This window comes from Glandiceps talaboti, chromosome 5 (assembly GCF_964340395.1).
Source record: "Glandiceps talaboti chromosome 5, keGlaTala1.1, whole genome shotgun sequence".
Lineage (NCBI taxonomy): Eukaryota > Metazoa > Hemichordata > Enteropneusta > Spengelidae > Glandiceps > Glandiceps talaboti.
The window spans coordinates 4,278,552-4,305,038 of NC_135553.1; the positions used below are offsets into that span (position 1 = coordinate 4,278,552).

At 37.0% G+C, this 26,487-nt stretch overlaps 3 protein-coding genes across 3 annotated transcripts in view; 1 reads left to right on the forward strand and 2 right to left on the reverse strand.

Moving 5' to 3' along the window:
* LOC144435662 (beta-1,3-N-acetylglucosaminyltransferase lunatic fringe-like) overlaps window positions 1–4,060 on the reverse strand; it is a 43,914-nt gene extending 39,854 nt beyond the window's left edge. The window contains exon 1 of the mRNA XM_078124262.1: window positions 3,395–4,060. Coding sequence (XP_077980388.1) covers window positions 3,395–3,988 — 594 coding nt within the window. The 5' untranslated portion in view covers window positions 3,989–4,060. The remainder of the gene's footprint in view (window positions 1–3,394) is intronic.
* A 4,303-nt stretch (window positions 4,061–8,363) lies between these two features.
* On the reverse strand, window positions 8,364–9,908 carry LOC144434881 (heparan sulfate glucosamine 3-O-sulfotransferase 1-like). The gene has a single exon (XM_078123396.1). It carries the CDS (start codon window positions 9,906–9,908, stop codon window positions 8,364–8,366), a length of 1,545 nt encoding a protein of 514 aa, XP_077979522.1.
* An 8,229-nt stretch (window positions 9,909–18,137) lies between these two features.
* Window positions 18,138–26,487, forward strand: part of LOC144434883 (uncharacterized) — a 35,704-nt gene continuing 27,354 nt past the window's right edge. Inside the window, exon 1 of the mRNA XM_078123398.1 lies at window positions 18,138–19,357. Within this exon, the coding sequence (XP_077979524.1) occupies window positions 18,138–19,357 (1,220 nt within the window). The remainder of the gene's footprint in view (window positions 19,358–26,487) is intronic.

Below are 26,487 nucleotides of genomic sequence, written 5' to 3' on the forward strand. Positions count from 1 at the left end.
TATCAGATATCTAAATACCAATATTTGTACATATACATGTGTACATGTATGTGTTTATAACATATCAAATTAGTGGCTCATACATTAATTGTCCATTCCTTCTAATGGTTAGTATTCCCTGGGTACTATAATTTCAACAACATACATGTATGTAGAATACATATAGGGAAGGTCATTATTCGTGTGTATCATTTGTTGAAGTGATGAATGCAAGCATCACTTGTTTGATATAAAAATGTATACAAAAACTGTCCCAGGGGGAATCTTCCTCCAACGAACTAGGCGAGAGGTTAAGGTACACCTAGCTATATACATTTAAGAGAAAAGTGAGTCATTCCTTACATGTACACTAACTGGTTAAGCACTCGTCTAATTACAAAATTAATCAAACTAATGTTCCCTTAGTAATTCCCTAGTAGCATTTCAAATTAATTTCCCATTACGAATTCTGATGAATTTTTTTTCTAATTTTAATAGCAGTACTCTCTAAGGTACATTATACCAACACGGTTAAATTAGATAATTCTTAGAAAACAAATTCCATTCCCTTCATATCCAAGCAACGTTTGTTACACTTTCCATCAAATTACAACACCAGTGAAAGCAAAAACTATTTTGCAAACTGACCATCTGGTATTTCTAATTACAGTTGCATTCACAAAGTCCCCAGTAAAAAAGTTACTTTTAAATCAAATTGTAGGCAATATGAAATTTTACCTCCCTTGAAAATAACATATTCCTCTGACAATATCGGATCTTGAATTGGTATTTATTCATACATGTACATTGTACAGTAATTGCATTAAAGTGAAAACGTTCACAATGCCATTCTAATTTACTGTTAAAAGGTATTTCATAGAATTCTTTTCACACCTTTTAACGATACTGATGATCATTCTCAGTGACAGCTTTACAGCTTGTAATAGTGAATGGTACAACAGGAAAAGTTTTCTAGACGTAAAATCAATCAAAGAGTTTAACCTGATAAAAATGTAATAATATCTAGCTCATAAATTCATGAAATAATCTAACTTTCCTTGACAAAAAAACACACCATTACTTTTGAATGTGTTACTGATATTTTGAAATTACACTATATTTCTCTTTTTTGGAATCTCATAAAAGACACATGATTATACCTTTCAGATAACACACTATCAAAATTCAGATAGTACTAAACATGAATCTATTTTCATTTCAAGTATTTAATTTCCCTTTCCAGTTAATTTTACCAGTAATTCATAGAGTAGGATAGACTACTGCCTTTATCACAGTATTCTCACATCACTCAAAACTACAAAATGTAACTTGCACCATGGATAATAAAGGGGGATTGTTATCAATACATGTACTTGCATGAACATATACATGTACATGTACAATACTAGTACTTGCTTAGTAATGAACGAATACATTTACATAATTTACAATTAACATTGATCCTAACTGTCAATTTCGCATGTTAATTTCATAGCTGGTACATTTTCAGTATTAATCATGTTCATGTCACATGTTAATTTCTGTAAGTATCAGCAGGAACTAAATCAATAACACCAATGAATGACAGCAAATATAACATTACAATGTCAGAAATTATCATAGTAGATTACAACACACTATCTGTTAGTTTTTGATACATGCATTTATATATCTTTGCTTTCCTTAATATCATTAGAGATTTGTGAAATCAGTATTAACTCTACTGATAACAATTAATAAGGACATTACACGATTTCCACCACCATACTATATTCCAGCAACTTTATTTTTTTTTAAACTTTTTAAAACTATACATCATTTTTTTTCACAAATTATTTGATTGAAGTATGAAACTTATACATTATGAACAGAATGATACAACATAGTACTTGTTTGAAATCATACTTTAATATTAAAATACACAGAAAGTTATCAAAAGTGTACAAGATACCAAATATGATATGCAAATTCATCAATTGTATGGTTTTCCCAATTTCTGTGTGGTGACAAACATTTAGTGTTCTTCTTGTGATGATCCACGAATTTTATCTCTAAGATCACAATATCATAGACAGAAATTTGTAAATTGTATGAGTATTAACAGTATGTTGTATGGTTCAAACCTATTTAACTAGTCTTGTCAGGCAGTTCATCGCATACAGACCAGTACATGAATGTGCCTGGCACCATAAGTCAAGTGTTTTTAATGAATAGACACAAACACAAGTTAGTATTAGTCATTATGTATCATGTAAGTGACACCACAATTTTTTTAATTTTTTGTGGTGTACTTTGAAGGGTTAACATTTACAAAATGTAATGTCCAAGTAAAATGTATGGGTAACTTGAAGTACTTGGTACCTACATTGTTGATAAACAGACAAACCTAATACATGATAGCACACAGAAATTGATAAATTGGCACACAATGAAAGTGTTGACAAGTGGAATAATCACTCATTTGCTGGTTAAACACATAAATGAACCCTTGACAAATGGAAACTAAATTCCAAATACTCTTTTCCAGTGCTAATATAGGTAACATCTTACTAAACATTAGACATGCCATCAATCACACAAATAACATTGCACTGTACAAACTGCTATTAGTGCCAGTACTTCTAATGTAATGTGTACACTATTCTAATTACCAGCGTTAGTGAGACTCTTTAAACACAAAATCTTTTGAAACCAGCACTATTTGCAACAAGTCGATGGCACTCATTACAGTCAATGAGCAGCTATTAAATATTACCAGCAACCCTGCTATTTTTCTATTATTGGAATTACACGTTTAATAGTCTTAAAGGGTGTTTATTCTTTCTCTGTAAATTTACAATCAAAAGAAAACATTAAACACGAAACGTTTGATTGGGTTGGTGAAGACACCAACGAATGTCCTTTAACTTTAGTAAAACCCGGGAGTAAAAGACTCGACTGCTACCAGTACCACCAACTCTAAGATATTACAACATTTGATGATCAACTAGCTATGCGGAAAAAATGCAGAGCCACTTCAAAACTCCTGCGAGTACGACTTCATACATTCCGTAAGTGACGTGTTTAGGGAAAACCGTTCGGGTAATTACTAAATTTCACGGAGGATAGCAAGCAATAACTCAATAGGAAACAACCCACTGAGCAGAATTCCGGCAATTTCCAAGCTCCATACCACTTATGTAAGGTGATCGGTGAGCTATGAGCAAGGCAGCAGGGAACGAATCTATATTTAGGTCTGAGGCAAGGGGTTTTAGCGAGATCGTGTTGCCAAGCTGTGGAATATTGCGAACAAGCAACGGCAAGATAATTTAAAGGTGGGGAACGTGTCTCGATTTTAAAATGGCCAGGCACGTGGTACTGTAGGAGTATACAAATAAATGCATTCATAAAACGGATAGTAATACAATTCAGTTACCTGGTCTAGAGCCATTGATACCCATGTGTCGATAGCCAAGTCCAACCGATCACGGTGGTACCTCTTCGTTGTTTTGACGCCGATGAAGACATCAGAAAGTCTTGTCTTTCGTAAATTATTTACAGGGGTTGCCATTATCGGGCGTTGAAATTTTATCTCATCTTGTTTCGGTTCAACAAGGAGACTGTCTTCAGCGCTGTGAGCAACGCTGTCATTTGGTATGATGCTTTTCTGTTCTGTCAGCTCAGGAAGTAGATGGCCATGTTTGTCAACAACGGCATGTCCATGTTCCAACCCTTCATGATCGGGTCCTTGTGTATCATTACTGTTCACATCTTGTGTCTTAAAGTCTAAATTCTTCGCTAATGAATCGAGTTGGCCGTCTGGAAGACCCTGTATGTGTCTTCCATCGTGGAAAATACGTCTCGGTCGAATGCCTCCCACTCTGTTATTCAATGGTTGATGTTCTTGAAGAGTCTGTACTTCCGCACTGATTTTTGAATGTCCATTCGGTAAAATCCAATTAATCGCGATCAAACATATAAATGCTGTGAGGACTAGGCCCTGTAAGGTTCGTTTGGCTCGTAGACGCATCGTGCCGATGCTCCTCACGGGGAAACACCAACAGACAGCATCGGAATGTTCACGGTACAAAACTTCCTTCTGGTAAGACTTTCAAGTTTGGGGACAGTTGTGCGCACGCATCAATTTGCATAATGTTGTCGCTGCATTTCGTGATGATGTCATTCGATCCTAATCCGTCAACGAGCAGCTACATCCACAAATGTCAGTAATCATGTAATCACTTATTTTCTCTGTTTGTATATTTCGTATCACTTCACTCAATGAAATGCCTATCGGAATTCCAGATATAAACACGCATTTTGGTAAATAAAGAGTCAACTTTATGGATCGCAGATTGCGTACGTCATCGATTTTACTTGCATCAGTTTTAACTAACTGTTCCCGCGTCTAGGACTCATCAAATATTAATAAAAAATATTGACTCGAAGAGTAAAGAACATATGTCACCCCATTCCTGATGAAAATAAAACAATGTATGTAATTACAACAGAAATGGCGGTAGGCGAAGTATTGATTTTCATGTCAAATTTATAGTGTGAATGACAGCAATTGAAGTAAAATTTATTACATTTGACAATACTCTAGTAGTGAGGACTCAGCTCCAAAAACTGTACAACAGTTACTGTGCATGAAACAGTTTTGTATATTTACGCACGGATATAATTTGCAGTATGTTTGTGTCATTTAATACAGCGATCGCAGGAAAATTGGCTTTCAATACAAATAAGAAACAAAAACAAAAAAACAAAAAAAGAATTTCCTTGAAAGAATGTAACACTGTTTGTTGATATAGACTATATTTGCATTGTTGTGTATACTACTGTCTGGCTGACGGAGGGTCTGACTGCAAAACAATGAAGTTATACTTATAAATACAAATCATATATCACTATAGAGGGCGCCATTTCACAAACCCGTGATCTCTCTCTCTCTCTCTCTCTCTCTCTCTCTCTCTCTCTCTCTCTCTCTCTCTCTCTCTCTCTCTCTCTCTCTCTCTCTCTCTCTCTCTCTCTCTCTCTCTCTCTCTCTCTCTCTCTCTCTCTCTCTCTCTCTCTCTCTCTCACACACTCTCTCTCACTCTCTCTCTTTCTCTCTCTCTCTCACACACACACACACACACACACACACACACACACACACACACACACAAGAATACGATGTCACGGCCTCACTAGTTAAGCATTTCCTCAGGACGAGAAACAAAACCTTTTTCTGGTAGTAACCATCTAACATTTTTAATAATTCAATTGTATACAATTACTTGTTTTTTAAAGAAAGTTGTTCTTGAGAGATTTGACATAGTAATTATGCACAAAGATGCATACTAAGTGGACGTATACGTGCTATCCATTAATATTTTGGAAGCATAACGTAGTGTTTCTTTTTTGTTTTTATGAGGGTAGGTTGTACTATCAAAATGTCTACCATGTGAAGGAAAGCAGATATATACTTGGATAAAAAAAATAACAGACTGGGCAGTCTAATGTACAATAATGACTTACTTTATCATATTGATAATATTTGTAGTCATTCATTAATGGTATCGATTTAGCTCCTGCTGACAATGTACAACATTGGGAAATTAAGATTGGGAAATTAACGTGTACAATTAACAATATATGAAATTAACATGTAAAATTAACAATAAATGGTCAATGTTAATTAACCATTAGTATGCTGGGCAAAGTATTGTACTTGTAAGAAAAGGCCAAGGCTTAGCGTCCAACTGTCATGCTTTTAAAAGTATAATTGATTCGATGGGAAATCAACGCCGACTCAGTGTTACTATTTTTTGTCGACACAGATTTATAGCTACTAGTAGTGCTTCAATATGAACTACTAGTATAAGAATTCTGATAGCGTATATGAAATGAATCAACGGAAACAAGAAATATAACATAGTGTGCGATTTAAAACTTTAAACAACTCATAAAATTCTTTTGTTAGATTATCTCAATAATTTATGAGATAGATATTATAGTTTGTCAGGTTTATTCCTTTTTATCAAGTTAACCCTCTTAGATTGATTTCACGTCTAGAAAGCGGTCTTACGGTCGTGCTCTCTGATGCATGTACTTCACTTAGCTGTCACTTACAATGGTCATTGCCATAAACAAGTTTAGGATAGTTACATGTATATAAAGACTGAACTATGGAATATATTTACGTATTAAATTGATGGCATCGAAGTCACGACTACAGCTAAGTATGATAGAAGCAAATCTATGGATAATATGATGCCACCGTTTTCAAGTGAAACCATTTCTCACAGTTTTCAGAAAGAAATATTTGATATACACTCGGCAATTTTCAACCTGCCAATTTTGTTTGTGCCCGCGCGTGTCTCGTAATATCGTGTTAAAATCACGTCATGATCGGTTAGATGATACAGACGAACCAATAAATTTTAAAATCCCAAATTGTGAACAGTGTATGAGTGGCAATATGGCCATTGAGTTATTAATAGAAATAATCCTTTAAATGATTAATTAGAAGCACTCCATAAAATTGTGTACATGTTTTACTTTTCACGGCTAGCTTTTTTAGTGGAAAATTACACTTTGAACCGTACTATCCGTATTTTCGATCGTCGACCTAGACGATGCGACGCTCTGTTTCAGGGGAAATGGTTTTCATTGCAGTACATGGTTTGATATGGAGAATTGAGTGACTTCTACCACAGACTGGTCACTTTATAACGATATAAAGACTAGCAACACTGCAACTTCAATACCTGGAACCAGATCCAGAACGTAGGTCAAGAACCAGTCAGATCAGTGAGAATGATCAAAAACCAGACAGTTTTGTTTGCCCAAAGTTATTTCACCCGTTTCAACGTCTGTCTTAGTTTATACAGCTATAATTTGTTTACTAGTAGAGGATATCAGGGAAAATAAGGATTTATAGATAATTGTTTGGAAAGAATGTCTATCAATCTCAGATAAGGACGAAGTTATGAGATTTTAGCGAGATTATACTACTATACCAGTACCCTCATTCGAGTTCCGGCCCTTGAGGGCGCCCTTCTTCTGGTTTTGTATACAGTAATTTCCTCTGAATTTCCTCGCTAATAGTAATACTGAGAGTGACGCTTGCCGATGCGTTCCCTGGTGGTGCGTTATGTCGTCACCTAGTGAAAAACTTGCAGAATACCATCCCCGGGGTGGTTTATTAAAAAAATTATGTGGTTCTGATTACGCTCAATTTCAGAATAGGTGGGGTGGGTGGATTTTTTATTTTATTTTATTATATATTTTTTTTCATGTGTGAGTGTCTAGTTCAGGTTTTCCATTGTTTTCCATATGGTCTCTGTGTTGTTTATTTCTTCCTATCAGATGTACAGCCATTACAGATTGGAAGAATAGTTTTATATTGTCTTTTAAGTTGATGTCAGTTTCCGCATCCACTATTTCTCGTCAGACTTCTCAATTTTTGCGATTTTTTTTTTCTCGAATACGTAAAAAATGTTTAGGGTCGGTTGTGAAAAACTAGATGGGGGTCGGCCGGGTAACCGGAACCAAACAATTTTTTATAGACCTAAGTATAACTGGCTTAATGAGCGCCCATCAGTTCATCGACGCGTAGCTGGTGTGTTGTGTATTTGACTTCAGACCGTATTCTCGATTCCTTATTTAGGAATAAGAAAGCAGCTGCAGTTACACTGAACTGTATGTTATACTACAATTTTCTCTTAATATTTTCTATTTGATTTTATCTGCAATTTGAATCCAGGAATAGGGCTGAGAGAAAGCACACGAACAAGAGATCATAACTCATATTACAGCATTTTATAATTTATTTGTAATATATTCATACAATTGCACATGTTTGAGTCTGGATACCAACATGGTCTCTATGAATGAAGTCGTAAATCGTAACGATACCGTCCAGGAACTAGACTACACATGTTTGTACTAAAACGTTGTGTTTAACTATCTCAAACCGACTTATTTTACAAAATAAGAACATTCATGGAAATGTACATTTATTACACAAACGGGCACGCGCGAGCGCGCGCGCGCACACACACACACACGTGCGTGCATGCATGCATGCATCATGCATGAACACATACACATCCATCCATCCATCAATGCATGCATGCATGCATGCATGCATACATACATACATACATACATACATACATACATACATACATACATACATACATACATGCATACATGCATGCATGCATACATGCATGCATGCATGCATGCATGCATACATGCATACATACATATTAGTAATTCAAATTAGAAATGTTATGATCCGAATGCCATGATTATTCAAGATGTGTTTTTGTTTACGAATAACATATTATAATATAACAATGATTAGTTCAGTTCCGTATAAGTTTGTAAATGAGGGCGCAGTCACGTTTCACTTATCTGTCCATCCATAGAAAACGTCGTTTGAATAATTTCGTCATTTCATTGTTGTAGGGCGAATAAAACTCTTTCAATTTCTGAACTACTTCTTCTCTGACCTGCGGATGATGGCGCCTTTTAGACTTCGGCAGACACCTTTTCTTTGGAAGTGCTGCACAATAATATCCTGTTTGCTCATCGTAATAAAAATGGTCTCTAGTAAAGTATTGGGGTATAGATAGAAACGTTTCTATTTCTCTCATTACTTGATATGGATCTGTTTTCATGATTTCTGCATCGACTACATGAATTTGTTCCAAAGGAAAATATTTCAACCAATTTTGCAAATGTTTCACATAAATTCCGACGTTAATCAGGTGGTTTTCTTCGTAAACAGTACCGTCATCTTTGATAACGCTTTCTTCAAATGTATCACGTATAATATAGTCTGTCGTCCTGTTGTTGACCACGACTATATGCTTCCTTCGCCGTTTACGTCTTATTAAAGATTCGTGCACAAAGTCAGAGATGGCGCGCTTTACCGGGTTGCATGTCACCAGAACTAATTTGGTATTCGGTGATAAATCATCATGGATTCTTTTCGGAACGTATGGTCTAACAAAATATTTCGGCGATTTCTCCATTGTAAGTTGATCCTTTGACGAAAAGGGCATCTTGTTTTGATACCAGTCGAGCCCATTGTTATATCGGTCGTCCCTGTCGAAATAATGAACTTCTGAGCCACGTGAAGATATGGAGGGATGCTGTTTTAAGAAAAAATTGAACGCCCCTGTGCCGCATTTCTTGACTCCTATACCAATCACCTGTGGAAGACGTTTGGCACATCCCTGTTGTTTAATTTTGCGAATGTTCCTCAAAGAGCATGAGTTGAGAACATTAGTGGTTGTTGTATTATCAATTAAAGACCTTATTTGCTGTATATTCAAGCCGTTGATCTGATTCATGGCAGTTCTGAACATTTCTCTAATTCTATCTTTTCTTGTAACGTTATTCTTCACCTTTTCTTCCAATTCTGCAGGTTCAAACTCCACGTCAAAGTTATCCACATCAGCACCTTCGCCTTCGATCTTCTGAAAGAGTTTATGTAAATATTCTTCGTCGATATCGTCAATCATCGCCTCAATTACGTCTGAGTCCGAGTCTGAATCTGAGGAGAAGTCTCCTTCCATTATTGTGACGTCATCAGGATATTCACTCTCCCTCGAGCCGCTAGGGTCATTCATATGGACAGTTGTTAATTTTGCCATATTTGGTGATATCGTGTGTTTTTGATCAAGGTTCTGTCCGGTCGCCACTCTATCTAAGTCAAACTCTCGTGGAATGTAGATATTACTCGATGCTGGCTTATCGCCGACTTGTAACTGTTGTAACGACGAGTGGGTGGAGATCTTCTTAGGGAGCACATGTGCTCTTTTCAACTCCAACGACGTTTTCATCAGCCTCTCTCGCCACACCATAAATGTAAGGAAAACGATTAGGACAGATAAAACTATCCCAATTTTTAACCGTTTTCCTTTAGGTACGTACCAAACGTGTGTCATGTTTACTAGTAATGGTTATGCGGTATCTGCCTGATGTTACGTAATGCTTTACGCGAGAAAGTGCAAACAACGTACATCGTCAAACGATGACGACTCAAAGGCACGTAATACCTCACAATACCTTCATTGAAATGGAAATATATAATCAATACGTATTTTGTACTCCCAGTAAACACATGCAGAATAGAAACTCTAAACTACGTCAACAAAATAAGTACATCTGTAACTAACCACGGGATGTATTTGTCAGGTACATCCATGAACTGACCGATCCATGTGTGAGTCCTCGTTGTGATGCACATTGGGCAATGTCAAGTAAAAAACAACAACACGCATTTCCCAAATTTAATTGATCTTAACTTGATCCCGACCAGTCTGGAAATAGCCTGACCTTAAATTTGAACTCAGGCCTGGTTTGCCATGATTATCTCTTTCCAAAACAACCGCTGCCTTGCACCGGTATTCGGGACAACCATGGAAGAAGTATGGACAACCATGGAAGCATCACCTGTGATACTTCTATGGGACAACCAATGTAATGCTATGTTAATGTATCACAACATTCTTTGAGAGAAATATTACAAAACATGTCAAGTCACGATTCGTTGCCTTGGCAACAAACAAGTGCAAGCTAAAAACATGGAATTAAGTATCACCACCGACAAGTATGAAAGTGGTATCACCGTCGATACTTCCATGATATAACCATAAGTTGATCTAATCACTGTCCTCCTTGGTGTAACCACAGACAAGTAAGAAGACAGTCTTGATTCTTAGCTTGTCTGTGGTGTAACCATGAATGGCATGATGGAGGTGACACTGTTTCGACAACATACCAACTCTGTACCAGACAATACTTCCCTACTAAATGGAGTTCAGTTATATTAGCACAGCTTTACTGTCTGAGTTCTCGCTAATAAACTTTATTTTGGTATTTAGGCTTTCAAGTACACGACTCTTTTGTAATGATAATTTATGTTAATAATAGTTTGTATGTTATGTACCTCGTTTTGTAAACCACAACCAAGAATTGTCTGCGTGTAAACTGACAATTGAAAGTCTCCCTTTATTGTCTATATTATGAGGTAGACAAAGCTATCAGCTCGTTATTTACATATCGTTGCCAACGGAATGTTATAGACTATACAGTATGCCTGAGACAATAAGTAAACGAACAGTGTAGAAAATACTAATATTATTAATGTTGGTCAATAGAGACGGTAAATATAAATACTCTTGATGTTTGTTTAGGTAAAAAGACATGGTACCATATACTATTAAAATTTACTGTTTAGTGATAAATTAGATCGATCAATATTTAAACTAAATTTAGCAGAGTTGAGTGGTACTGAGAATAAGTTCAGTAATGCTACAACTAGAGAAATAAGATTTCCTTATGTTTTTCTCTCTCTGGAGTAATACTTTCCTGATTGCAATCAATGATTTGGTTTGTTTGTTTGTTTGTTTGTTTGTTTGTTTGTTTGTTTTTTCGAGCTGACCATCTGAATCTCTACTTCGACTTTAGAGTTTCGACTTCTTTTACCTAGATAACCAAGCTCCCTCCCCATTCCTGATGCTTTAATAATAACACTGACCACTTTCCCTCCCAATACTGTCAAACGTACCATTCCTATTGTTTTGTGAGGACCATGGTCAAGACATGTATCATTCATTTATTCGTTCGTTCGTTCGTTCGTTCGTTCATCAATCCATCCATCCACTTGTTCGCCCATCCATCCGTCCACCCATCTATCCATCCACCAACCCAGCCATCCATCCATCCATCCATCCATCCATCCACCAACCCATCCATCTATCCACCAGCCCAACCAACCAACCAACCAACCAACCATCATTCATTCATTCATTCATTCATCCATCCATCCATTCATTCATTCATTCATTCATTCATTCATTCATTCATTCATTCATTCATTCATTCATTCATTCATTCATTCATTCATTCATCGTTACTAATAATATCATGAATACATAATACTATTGTCAGTTACGTCTCAGATGTTTGTTGGTCTGGGGTTACGTATATGTAGGGCTGGCGACGAATTAAAACATAATTTGTTTGAGCTCAGACCACCACATGTTTGGTTACTATGATTTACTATGATTTACAATGATCGCCATGGAAGATTCCATGGCAAGACAGGGAAGGAAGCCTCAAAGGCTTAGATAATCCCTCTTTTTGTTCTTATGCTGATCAACTATAATTTTCTAATTTTCAGTCGGCTTGAATAACATATTTCGGTAAGTCATTCCAATGAGATGCAGTCTGCTGAGTGAAGAAATACCTTCTGATGTCTAATCTGACCGTGGATTTGGCAAGTTTGAATGTCTGTCCCCTGGTTCTGCTTGACTGACAACGAGTGAACAGTTTATCTACAGGAACTTTATCAAATCATTTCATAATCCGAAAGACTCGAATTAGGTTGCCTTGAAGTCTTCTTTCACCCAGTGTAGTTAATTTAACTAAGTGCCTTCAGCCTGTCTTCATAACACAATTCCTGTAGTTCTGGTATTATCTTAGTAGCTCTTCTTTGAACCTTCTCCAGTAGATCGATGTTTTTCCTGTAATATGGGTTCCAGCACTGAACTGCATACTCCAAATGTGGTCTTACTAACGACTTGTATAATTTCATGATGATTTATTTTGATTTTTGGTTATTATGTTATCTTACATGTTATGAGTCCAAGTGTTCTGTTTGCTTTCTTTGCTGCTGATGCAGACTGATTTTTGGGCTTTAGTGAATTTTGGATTAATACATCCACGTCCTTTTCTTCTGACACAACATTCAACTGATTGTCATTCATAGTATAATTATGTGCTGGGTTTGTCCATAGACCCTCTGGAGGGTCTATGGTTTGTCACACCCAATGTGCATTACCTTGCACTTGTTCGCATTGAATGGCATTTGCCAATCTGAAGACCACTGTGTTAAATTGATTAAGTCCTCTTGGAATTTACAACTACAAAGTTTAGTGTCATCAGGAAACTTAAGTGTGCAGGATTTCACTGCATGGTGGTTTGAGGTTTGGGAAAAAAAAGTAGGCTACAGCCCAAGTAATAGATGATGGATTCAATGTGACGTATGTGTTACGTAACAACAACAATCAAGTAAGTAAGTATGCAAATGACGTGGGGAAAATGTCGAGCAACACTTTGCTACGACACCTGCACTTACTCCTCAAACGTCGGATTATCTTCGCAGTCATCTTTACCGTTGTATTTGGTATTATAGCTACGTATATTTGGGGAACAATTCCTACAGCAAATCACCATACCGTGGCGGCTAAAACCAGGGGATCTACACATACAGCTACAGGCGACAGCCGTACTTGGACCCAGTTAGATGTTGTACTTGACAATCCTAACAAAGGTGAGTCATTAAACGAGTTGTCTTCAACGATGGGACAAGCCGAAACTTCAGACAACCGAGTCGAAACGAATGGCAGATTGAAGGACTTGGTTTCTACTCCCCAACCAAAGATTTATACGGAAAAGCCAACTACGCTGGAATCTACCACACATATCGCAAAGAACGAGAGCTTCGAGTTTGATGTTCACAAGCCAATCATGATGAACAATGGCGACTCAGAACAAGTTGAAACGACTCCAGGAAACATGTTAGCTTTGGACAGCAGTAATACTTGCTATAATGAATCTCAGTTCCGATCAATACTCCTCTCGCACGCACAACTTCAGAAAAACGGGTGCAAGAAACGACCTCCAAAAGTTCTAGTCATAGGAATCAAGAAGTGTGCGACTGGTGCCCTTAGAATGTTCTTAAACGATCATCCACAAATAGCTTTCAGTAGCGACCGAGAAATTCACTATTACGATCAGTTTTACGACCATGGACTTAAATGGTATCTGAATAGGATGCCTTACACAACCAACTCACAATTTGCAACTGAGAAATCCCCGAAGTATTTCGTGCATCCCAAAACACCGAAACGGGTGTACCAAGACTTTCCGAGGATCAAACTAATTGTTCTAACGTGCGATCCAGTGAAAAGAGCGATTTCTGACTATACACACGTGAAAAGTGTGTTCCGTCATAAAAACAGGGAGCAGAAATTTGCTTTATCTGGGGCTTATAAACTTCTTGACACGTTTGAAAACAGTGTCATTAACCAAGACGGTACTGTGAGAACGATAACGGATTTAATAGACGTTGGAATTTATATAAAACACATTCGACGTTGGCTACAGTATTTCCCAATCAACCAGATACTAGTGCTCGATGGAGAAGTGCTGAAGAGAAATCCGTACAAAGTTACAAAAGACGTGGAAATTTTTTTAGGACTGAAACCTTTTTTCACCGATGAACATTTTTATTTTGACGAGCAGAAGGGTTTCTTCTGTCTTGCACAACCCAGGCGAAAGTGTTTGCCAGCGCAAAAAGGGCGCCCTCATCCAGATATAGACGAACAAGTAATAAGTAAACTGACGCGATTTTTCAGGCCATTTAATCAAGAACTTGTGAATCTTTTGAACACGACCTTTCTTTGGATGAATTAATTAAGCTCGTGAACAATGTCACTGCATAGGCCTTCGCAATGTTACCTCTGGTTTACAAATTCCTTATAAATGACCGTCATATTTTTCTGTCATCAGTTGACATTCAATTTGTTTGATGTGATAATAATAAAGGTGTAACAACATCATTTGATTTTTGACTTTGCCTCAATTGCATACATGTAAATGTTGTAAACCAATCGGTTCTCTGTCATTTATACGTCTACAATCTCACACACTGGTAATATAGAATATAAGTTCATGATTTGTCCTCACATCTGTGCTTCAAATTAAATTTTTGCGTACTCCAATATTTTAGTAGGTGATGCCGTATACCAACACAGTTTAGAATACGACATTGTACAACTCTCTATCAGTTAGGCAGGTAGTCTAGTTCTAAACTGGTACAGTATATTACGTATTAAAAACTTCATCACACGTCTTAAAGAGAGAATTACATACAGCTGAAAGAGAGAAAATTAGCCAGGGAAAGAAAAAAGTTCTATATCACCACACAAAACTCAATGAGTCAATTGATCAATATCACACAAAATAAGTTATGTTGCACCACAAAAAAATGATCATTCAATCGGTCAATTATTCCACCAAATAATAAATCAATCGATACATCGATCGATCGATCGATCGATCGACCAACCAATTACGTGTGTGATATTGATAAATTCACTCATTGAGTTTTAAAACTAATTTTTCTAATTCTCTTCCTTACTAGTTTATGCATGATCGAATGTTTGTGATAATCTCCCAGAAGATTAGACACAAAGCAAATTTTCGAAGTAACTGATCTCTCGCCAATTATAAGTATAGGAACGACCACAAGTGATCACTGAGGGCGCTTAAATGTCCTAGTATTTCGTAACAACTTCCCCCGCCTCGGACCAGACCTGTGCATATGCATGTCCTCCTGACGGAATAGGACTGGCCACAAGTGATCACTGAGGGCGCTAGAATGTCCCATTATTTCGTAACAATATTATACCAATATAGTTGTTTTTCTTTTTTTTTTGTTCTTCTATAATATCACTGTAGTTTATTTATGGTTTGATGTAAGCCTATATTCATCTGAGTCAATTAGCTTATAAGGCCAGCTTGTGTCACGTTCAAATTGGATTAAAAAAAATAATATTTCATTTCATAAACTATATATATAGCTAGCGTCAAACATTAAGCGGGTTTTTTTGGGAAAGAAAGTATGAATGTAAACACTCCAGAGATATCATCATGTATTTAGTAATTGGATTATAAGTGTATATGCCATGTGTTTGACGGTGTATCCGAATATCGTCGACGAGTTCTATTTTAGGTACCTCAAAAATGTTTTAAACCATGTACGTTTAACCCATTTTCCCTCTGTGTTGTGTACATCATGTGCATGCACACACACATGCACACACACACACACACACACACACACACACACACACACATATATATATATATATATATATATATATATATATATATATATATATATACAGACACAGACACACACATGTATGCATGCGTATACATACATACATACATACATACATACATACATACATACATACATACATACATAATGATACATACATACATACACACACATACACACACATACATACATACATACATACATACATACATACATACATACATACATACATACATACATACATACATACATACATATATACATACATACATACACACACACATACACACATACATACATACACACATACACACATACACACATACATACACACACACATACATACATACATACATACATACATACATACATACATACATACATACATACATACATACATACATACATACATACATACATACATACATACATACATACATACATACAATGTGATAACTTATATGATCACTGACCCACATACGTTTAGGTGTCATAGTTTGAACTCGACATATTATACCGCTATATCTGTGCTACTTATGCATGTTCGGTGGCCAAGTTTCATTGACTGACATGAATCTCGTTTGTGAATAAGGCAAAATACGATGATATTGAATGAATGGAATGAACCATTATACTAAGGGGGAGTAACATTACACCTTGGCTCAGAATATTAACCCTGCTAATTGTATTGAATTTGATGCATGTGTTTGAATTTGACAGAAATTTTCCACTTTCTCTCAGCATTTACAAATGACTGGAAGCAAGGCTATCTAAGCCAGGTTTTTAGTGGTTAATTGAAAGCGGTTGTGAGCGATGACTTTATTTTCCAATGATATAGTACTCCTTTATCCGCTGCTGAAACATTCTATAATTAAACTGTGTTTTGTTAACAATGGCACCTTTTACAGTGATGGAATTAGTCTTTGTGAAGGGCTGTTATTTTTCGTGTTAAAACAGTCTTATGTGTGAAATCTTCTAAAATGCGTTATTTGGAAACACCTTCGTATACAACAGTTAAATAGATTATTCCCGAACGGATAGGTGAGGGGCCTTATTGGGTACGTGTGTATTTTCCCCAATATGTATAACCACTAATGACATTTAAATAAGCCATATGGATAAAATAAACTATTGAAAAATTAATCATATTCTTTCCATTGATGTACCTGCGGAAAGTCAATACAAATATGGAACGATTCTCTCAACGTTTATGAATTCTTTAGTCCAGGAACCGTTATATATCACACGTGCTACATATATTTTACAGTGCGTGACACGGTAGCATATGAATGTGATCCTCGTCTCTCGAGGCCTCTATTTATAAAAAATTCACTACCGGGAGACGTAACCGATATTAAAGGAGAAACACGTTTGTCTAAGTTTGCGCATTTCTTCTATCGATTTAATTTCGTTGGAAGCGATTCCGATCATCGAATCTTTTCCTCTCTCTCGCGAAGGAACAGTGTCATGCGTATGTCGGATGTGGAACGCCTGTAGGTTTGCGTCGTAGGCCGCATTTAAATACATAGAGAGTGGACTGTGTATTGGAGCGTCACCCCTCTCTATGATTATGACGTTCTTCCACTAATCAGCGAAAAGGACAATTCGAAAGATTCATGATATGCAAATGAGCGGAACTAAAATATTGAGGAAATTAAATGCAATCAATGATACCATGTGACATTTTCGTGGGAATAGAACGGGGCACTCAATAGGTTCCGATGGTGTTGAAAACCAGTGCATGTTAATTTACTAGTCCACACACGAAGCGCTGATTGACAACGGTCAGCTGTTTAAGAAAGATGGGCTACTGGTTACAGAGTTCGTCCGGGTAAAATTCATGACTGGGGAATGGGAGACAATGTGTGTACTTTGATCGTCGTGTTTCAGTAATAGTTTACTAGCGAGAATATCGCACACTGACTGCTAGCAGCAAGCTAGAAGGTTAGTATATATTAAGGACTAATGTATTATGTATGCTAAAAGCTCTGAGTATTTTTCCATCCATTACTGAGGAGACAGTTGAGTGGATGGAAAGAACGGGAGTGAGGAGGCCTTCTAGTTGTCAGCATAATACGGACTCAGCTAGTTTCCAATACTGTCTTACTCATCATAGATTAGCCAGTCATCTTCCAACAAGGGCTCGATTTTCATCAATTTATGACGATGCAGGCTGTGTGGCGGCTAGACAAACGTGTATAGTATCCCTAAATGCACGCCCCAACCCATACTGGAAAATTCATTACGATCACCTAGCAGGATGGAGTTGGATATACCCACAACCGTTCAATCATCCTCGTCAATTGTAAATAAGAAGTCACCTCTTGACGAAATGGCGACGACAGCTTCTTCTTCGACGACGACGACGGCGTCGTCGGCGGCGGCGACAGCGAACCGAAAGAGTCCCATTAACGGAGTCAACGGCATTCATCTGGCGTCGAATAACACGGCGACAGTTTGCGTTCCATCGGTGCGACGAGCCAGCAGGGAAAACGTATCGATGAATGAATCGAAACCGCTGGAAAACGGCATCGCTTCGCTCAGACAGCAACGATTCGAGGCCATCCATCAGAATCTCCAACCGCATTTGTTCTCGGCAAAGACAGGCGCGGAACTACTCCTTGAAGAGAAATTTCTCAACCGCCTTTTCTTCTATTTCTGGCCATGTGAAAGGTGTCTGCTCGCACAGGTATGTAGAAAATGGAAAACGGTCCTATATCAGTCAAGATTTTGGAGAGATTTCACACCCATACTACACAGGAGGGATCTCTATGACCCCATTCCGAATACAGACGAGGAGAGAAAATTTACGGATTTGACCAGCTTTCAACAGAAAGGTACGGAGAGCGTTTGTTTGGTTAGTGTCTCCGATTTAGATATATGCGAATTCATCGATAACTACCCCCAATCCAAGAAATGTATCAGAGCCATTAGTCTAAAGCGTTCAACCGTCACCGATGCTGGTCTTGAGGTCATGTTAGAACAACTGTCAGCCGTAAATAAATTGGAACTCAGTGGCTGCAATGATTTTACCGAAGCAGGGCTATGGTCCAGTTTGAACCCTAGGATAACTTCCCTTAGTATCAGCGACTGCATAAATGTTGGGGACGACAGTGTCGCCGCGATCGCCCAGAGACTCCCATCCTTACACGAACTGAATTTACAGGCCTATCATGTTACGGACAATGTCATGTCGTATTTTACGTCGAAGCAGAGCTGCACGATGTCTATATTGCGGCTTCGGTCGTGCTGGGAGATCACCAACCATGCCATCCTTAACATCGTACATACCCTCCCCCACCTCACCACACTAAGTCTGTCGGGATGCAGCAAAATCACAGACGATGGTGTGGAGTTGATAGCTGAAAACATGCATATACTGAAGTCACTGGACCTATCTTGGTGTCCCCGTATCACAGACGCTTCCCTTGAGTATATCGCATGTGATTTACCGAAACTGGAAGAATTAATTCTCGATAGGTAAGTTGCTATGGTACCCTAATTGATTCTTTTATTAAACCAATTCTACATAACTCTGTAACGTCTGTAGTTATAATAAATGCGTTTTTATTACGTTGAATGAACGGTTGCAGACCAGTGTCATGTCAGACTGGAATTTTAATTGCAGCTGTAGAGTAGCAGTTGTAATATTCCCGGGGAGTCGTCAGGCGCACAGTGACCAATTGAAGGACGTGTTTGAACCATCAGGCGTGGCACAGTCAGTTCATTAATGTACTCAGTGTTGTGTGATATTCAATGGCCAAAAAAATAAACAAGGTGGTTTTATATTCAGTGTAGCAATAACCAATTACATATCCAGTTGTGCTGATGACGTTAAATAACCACGCATGTGAGTTATTTATGTGTTCGGACATCAACATTTCACCATGACAAAACATTATATTAGGTCGTGATATTATAATCAGGATATGTATATAATATCATATGATATATATGTCGTGATATCATCACGAATTCACCTTATACGTGTATATGTTTTTAGACACAGAGGTGCCGCTTTGAAGGCTATAACACTGAGGACGAGTTGATGCGTGGGTGACAGATATCCGTTGCAAACTAACGTGGGCTTTAATGTACGGTTATTTCGTTTCCTATTGTATAGTTAATGTATATAGATACATTTCAAAACAGTTCACGAGAATACCCAGTAAGTTAACAACACTGATTTTCTTTTTCAAACGTCATCGAATATGTTATGGCCAACCTCATCAAATACATTGAAATGTTGGGTTTAAAAGAAGTCTTAGACATGTTAATTCATCACGAAAATAACGTTTCGGTTAATTCTCCCGATATTGCATTGCAACTCATATTGCACCACTACCCCCATCTTTCTTTTCTATCAAAATTATTCACGTTGCATGGAGCAAACAAAGTCCAGTATTCATTCGTGTGACAAACCTACATTATGAAAGTTGATTGTGAATATATGAATGGCCACCTGTCTGACTTGTTTGTACATTGTGTTTTGTTACAAAATGGCAGACATGCTGTACTCTATGTAGGCTAATAGCATCCATATTAATGATAATAACAATGGAATTGCTTAATAACGCACACTACAATGTGTCTCAGTGTTACAGGGATAATTATGTAGACACATCGCTAATCAAAGATACAAATCACGAAAAAAATGTACCATCTGACTTTTTATGACCATGACCGAGACCATGGAATGTATACTTTTCAAACGTTTTGCTGAAACATAAAATGTATTATAGGCTTTGTGTAGCACGCTACAATTTACAAATCATCATTTTCAGATAAGTATGTGACGTCATCAAATCGGGACGTAGCGGAGTTTTTCAACATTGAATGTCATTAGTGCGTACTGATTACTCGAAGCAGCTGTACATGTGTGTGGAATTTTTACAGAACAAATCTGTTACATTTAGGTGCTTTACTTTACTGATGTGTAATGCATTACACGAATCTGAATGTGAAGCCTTCCATGATAATATAGCAGACGTCCAATTGACCCTAATAATCCATAGTTTCGTCGTAGTCTCACTCAATTACGTCAGATATTCGAAAATAATCACATATGGACATCTCATCGTGAAAGTTGAGTATCTGCATTGTTATGCATCACGTATAAGCCTGTACTGTCATTCGATGGTTGAATAATCTGAAATACTAAGACTGGCAGTTTGATTGCCTACAGCTACTAAGACATGCAACCGAGTATTTGGTGTGAAGGTGATGAGGATTCTAATAACATTTTGTACGTTAGTGATTAATGCATGATCTAATACGTACACCTAAAACGAACCGACAAGAGAACGAATGAAAGAGCGGACTAGATTTACGTCTTTTATTGATTTTCAAGTAGAGGTGTTTTTATCCTGACATTAATATTGGGTTTTTAAGTTCAATACTGAGTATGGAATGCCAAATAGGTTCCGACACTGCCATCGTTGTGGCTGTCTGAGCTGTTACAGGCAATATACAGTATTATCACAAATACGTCAAGCCGTTTGTCTTTATTAATTAACTGATAAATATGTAATTAAAAAAGACAAACGCACGTAAGTGTTTCCAACACAACTTCAACCACAAAACATATTTTATTACTACGTTAATTAAATATCACTTTGATATTCAATTAAAGCATTTCCTTGAGGTCAAAGGTGAAACAATCTGGCATCTGGCATCTCAAAATGTCAACGTGTCTATATTTAGTAAAGAACACGTGACCCATCTGTCGATATTTTCGACTTTTTCAGCTTTTTAAATCTGAGATCAATATGGTAAAAATAAGAAATCAATCCATAAAGCGAGTGCACCATTTATTATTTAATGCAGGAAATTGAAATTATGTATGTATGTATGTATGTATGTATGTATGTATGTATGTATGTATGTATGTATGTATGTATGTATGTATGTGTGTGTGTGTGTGTATGTATGTATGTATGTATGTATGTATGTATGTATGTAAATGTATTTTTAGTATTACGTCATAAATCATTAATATGCTAATTACATATGTTTAACTTAAACACGTCATGGATATGCTAATTCAAACTGTAGAAACTCACACCTCAAGGATGCGTGATGCAAAATAAACAGTCGATGAGACATTAAATTTATTGTATACAGCTTAGTCGTTTCAAGATTACAATTTCTGCGACTTCTGTCACATTATACGGTAATATCTTAACGCGAGGTACTATTTTCTTAATATAACTCCCCCGGGATGATTTAGCACATATAAATATCCGTATACTATAGACAGATTTACCACTTAATGCAAATAATGACTATTAGAATTCTAACAATCGTACAAAATGTCAGATGTCGTTCGCTGAGCATGATGACTCGAGACATGTTAACACGGTATGAAAATATTGTCAACGAGTGGGCGATTTTCCTCTGATTTCATGGGTTGTTATAAAAATATACTATTCTGACATTGTCGCATTTAATTTGAAAATACTAAAGTTCAATAATTCCGTTCTAAAGTGTCTTTCATACATGATTTCATGTCAGTGGTTTGCGTGGGGTATTGTTCGCATAGAATATTACAATTTCAATTTCTACTCTTAGGTCAAAGTTCAAATGAAGCGTGATCAAGTTTCAAATGTCAACAAATTGCGAAAATAAAACAATTTCGAATCCTGGTGAAAGCTTTTAAAATTTTGCTGAAATTTCGATAGAGGGCATAACCCGAATCATGCTGAAGTATTTAAGATCATCTTACTAAACTTGCTTGCCCCATCCTTGATGACCACACTTGACTTCGGCTATCCGCTAAAATTGATTACTCGTTGTACACTGTCTTTTAGTGTACTAGTATTTGCCTTGTGTTCGCCAAACACAAGAACTTATAATATGACTTATTAGAATACCGATTTGTCATGTAAAGATGATTTATGAAGGAATTAAAGTCGAATTACTGTACCTCGGCAGTTTGTGACTAGGTTTGCTCTGATATTCGTCAAAGCTTTGGATATACCTAGTTACTGTAAGTCTTGGTGTGTCGGCTGGCTTCAAAGATGGTCTTTTCTGTGGACAGTATAGAACTATGGCATGGATATAACCCCTTTTTGTTGTTAGGGAGCCTTCAGTAAATCAAAGGGGCCGGTTTGTTGCGTAAACGTGACCCCCCCCCCCGACTCCGTTTTCTAAAATGTGGCTCTTCCTCAATTTTCTTTCTTAAAAAAATTTGACCCTCCCCTCCTGTTCAAATATTTCAAAACAGTGGCTGTACAGACACTTTAGAGATCAAGGTCAACATCTCCACTCCACCACATTATCCCAAAAACCACACTGTCCACCCTCCACTCCTGTGAGACCCACTCCACCACACACCACAACTACAAACTGATTTACTGCATGGTTGTCTGCTGTGCTTTGACTATATTCTGATATTATGTTGCAATGGTGGTAGTGGTGGGATGTGGTAGCAGTCGGATGTGGAACCGGTGGCAGCGGTGGGATCATACCAAAATCACAAAATAATGTAAAATTAGATAAATACAGTGCGTCAAAGTAAAATGTGATTCACCTCTAAGTCCTTTATATTTATTTTGAACGTGAACAAGATTTCACCCCTAATAAGAAACCCAGATCAATTAATGATGGCGCTCATAGTTTGTTTTAATTTTTAAATTTATAATTATGTCTCACTGTTTCGATATCAAGAATTTCCCCTCCACATTCATTCGGCAAGACACTTTTTTTTTTTTTTTTTTTTTTTTTTTTAATTTCATGGTATTTCATTTGAGATTTTTTTTAAATACTGTTTTGTATCCATGTATACTAATGTTTTGGCGTAGAATGACATTGCGTTCAAAATTGTCATGTCATTCGATGAAACTTTGACTTTGATTATATTTCTTTCCTTGTTGTAAACTAATCAACCGAATGAACTTCTGTCCAGTCTTTGAAAGTGGTTTTCTTAATCGACTCAATTTTGTATTTTACCATCATCTGTTTGTACGTGGATATATTACACTTCAGAAAACCGACACCACTACGCCTATACGATTACACACTTCTATATTTCATCGTAGATTGACACGGGTTCATCCAATATATGTGTGGATTCTGTCATATTTAACTTCCAACTACGGGAATCCTTTCAAATCCCGCGGAGACACTTATGGGTTAGCGTACGTTCACCTTAAAAACTCCCCTCTTCACGTGACTGCGACATATAATGATCGTCATGGCATTGACTCAGCTGCATAGCTTAACGTGACCTTTGACGTTGCACGCTGACCCGCAGCATGGTTAGTTTTGAGAAAGCTGTGACCCTGATTCTCATATGGTAAAAGACACATATGTAAATTGTACATTTCATTGGTGTCAGTTTCAGTGTTATACAAAACATCACAAAACAGCCACAGCATCCCATGTGTATATAAAATGGTGATATTTTTACTTTCTTTTAGAATGTAGGGTCACTACACTACTGTTTTACAAGTACCTTGAACTACTGTGTAGGCTACAACCACACTGGAACGGTTTATTGGGTGGAAAGCATTCAAACACGAAGAGATAACAAATAGTTTACCTAAATGATAAATAAATCGAATATTTGCATTGACACATTGCCATCTTTCGGTCAACAAATATCACATTAAGATTGCCTTGGAGTAATATTTGTCTATAAATTTATCACGTGTTCTCTGTTTGCATGACACACATTCCAGCACAAGAAGCAATTCCAGGTAAATTACCAAAAGTGGTTTTTGTATCACCATGTTGATACTGACGTGTGTAGTCATTCGTGCAGTACGCGTAGGTATTCTACCAAACGAGGGAATCAATCTACGTTCGAGAAATATATTTTTTTAATGAAAAAAATAATAAGGTGAAGTGATATGGGGAGAACTGCGTCTGAATACAGAATCGCAAGCAAAAAATTATCACTCGGCAGACTTAGAGCTTTGATTGATTACTCGTAATCCTATTAAAGTTGATGGTCGTAGATTTCATACGACATCGCGTTCTAGATGTTCCCATGTTAAACCAGTCTAGAAATTGTACATTTGTAAATACACATCGTTAGCCGAACACTGAATTATCAATACATATTTGGAAACGTGTGATCTTTTTCAAAAATCAACATGTATTTTATAATCAGCATCGTTGGTAAACAAAAATAATATTTTTTGCGCTTACGATCTCTTCTCCCCCCCCCCACCACACCCCCTACTTGTCCAGCGAAAGCGGAAAGAGTTAATCTGTTTGAGATATGACAAATGATGACAATGAGAGAAATGTGTTGAAACCTTGACATGTACTAAAATAGCCGCCAATCTGTGTGTGTTGTCCCTTTTTGTAGTTTTGAGGCAGTATTGGAAATTAATAGTGTTATTGAAATTTACTTTATTTTTTTTTATTTATGGGTGAACAGTGGTTACTTTTATATGTATTGCATTACACATACATTAGTGTTATGAGCTTATTTCAACATATCAACGAGGAATTAAGAAGGAAATATGATACTTCATTTTGTAACTTAAAAAGTGACAATGACGATCCATTTCAATGTTTTTTTCTAAACTTGGCTCAAACGTTTATATTGTAAAATATGGCTTTGAACATCACAGCCCCAACCAACAAATATCCCCTCTTTGAATTGCCTGATATCCAAACTTATAACATTAACTATTTTCCTCAAGCATGACCCCCATACTATTATTTGAACTACGGCCCTCTATATGCACCAAGCTTACTGTACATTATAACATGCTCTGAATATGCAGAATTGTCACGTATTTAAGTAGTGTACACCATAAGGCCTTGTGTTTCCAGTTGATTGTGTACCCTATCATATACGTGCGTGTCATTTTAATGTGAATACTATATGAATAATTCAAAGATTCTCCTCTATCTATCATTCGTTTCCCTTGAGAAAAAAACAACTATTGCAAAATGTGCATACCTTTCATTACTTTTGCTAAATTATACGATGTTTCTAGTGTTAACATTAATATTTATAGCTATACTTGCCAAAGTCATATCATTCTAACCACAGGCACCTGTAACCCGTGATATGTTTCAGAATATAAATCATAACCTTAATCATCAATGTATAAAGCTAATGTAGATTTCTGAGATATCATAACTCCCCCTGTGCAATACAAAACATTGTACATATTCTACCCATTTCACATAATACAGTATTTCCCAGGCCCAGATATCAGGGTCACAACTCACAAGTGTCTAAGATTCCAACGCGTTTATACTGTCACGTCACCACAACTTGTGAAACGTCATCAATTCCGTAGCACATGTACTGTACACTCAGACATTACAGACATTAAAAGTGTCAACTGCTTTTGATGCTCAGAAACCTTGTTTTGAAAAGATATATAATAATGTTCTCCTTTCATTTATGTATCTCCGTGCATTGTGAACATCATCTCGTCATAATTGTCTTGCCACTCATCTCTGTCGTTAGTGGCAACGCCCCCCCCCCTAGTTATTCCCTCGATGAAGCAAGAAGACGCACAGACAGTGTTCTCTCCACTATAGAGAAAGCAGGGTGCAAACACCGTCCTTGCTACCCAGGCCGCTATGTTTGACAGGTTTCTACCGTGCTACAAATAAGTGTTCTACCATACTTGAGCTTT

Coding starts and splice junctions, on each gene's coding strand:
- LOC144434881 (XM_078123396.1), bottom strand. CDS start 9,908: ATGACACACGTTTGGTACGTACCTAAAGGAAAACGGTTAAAAATTGGG.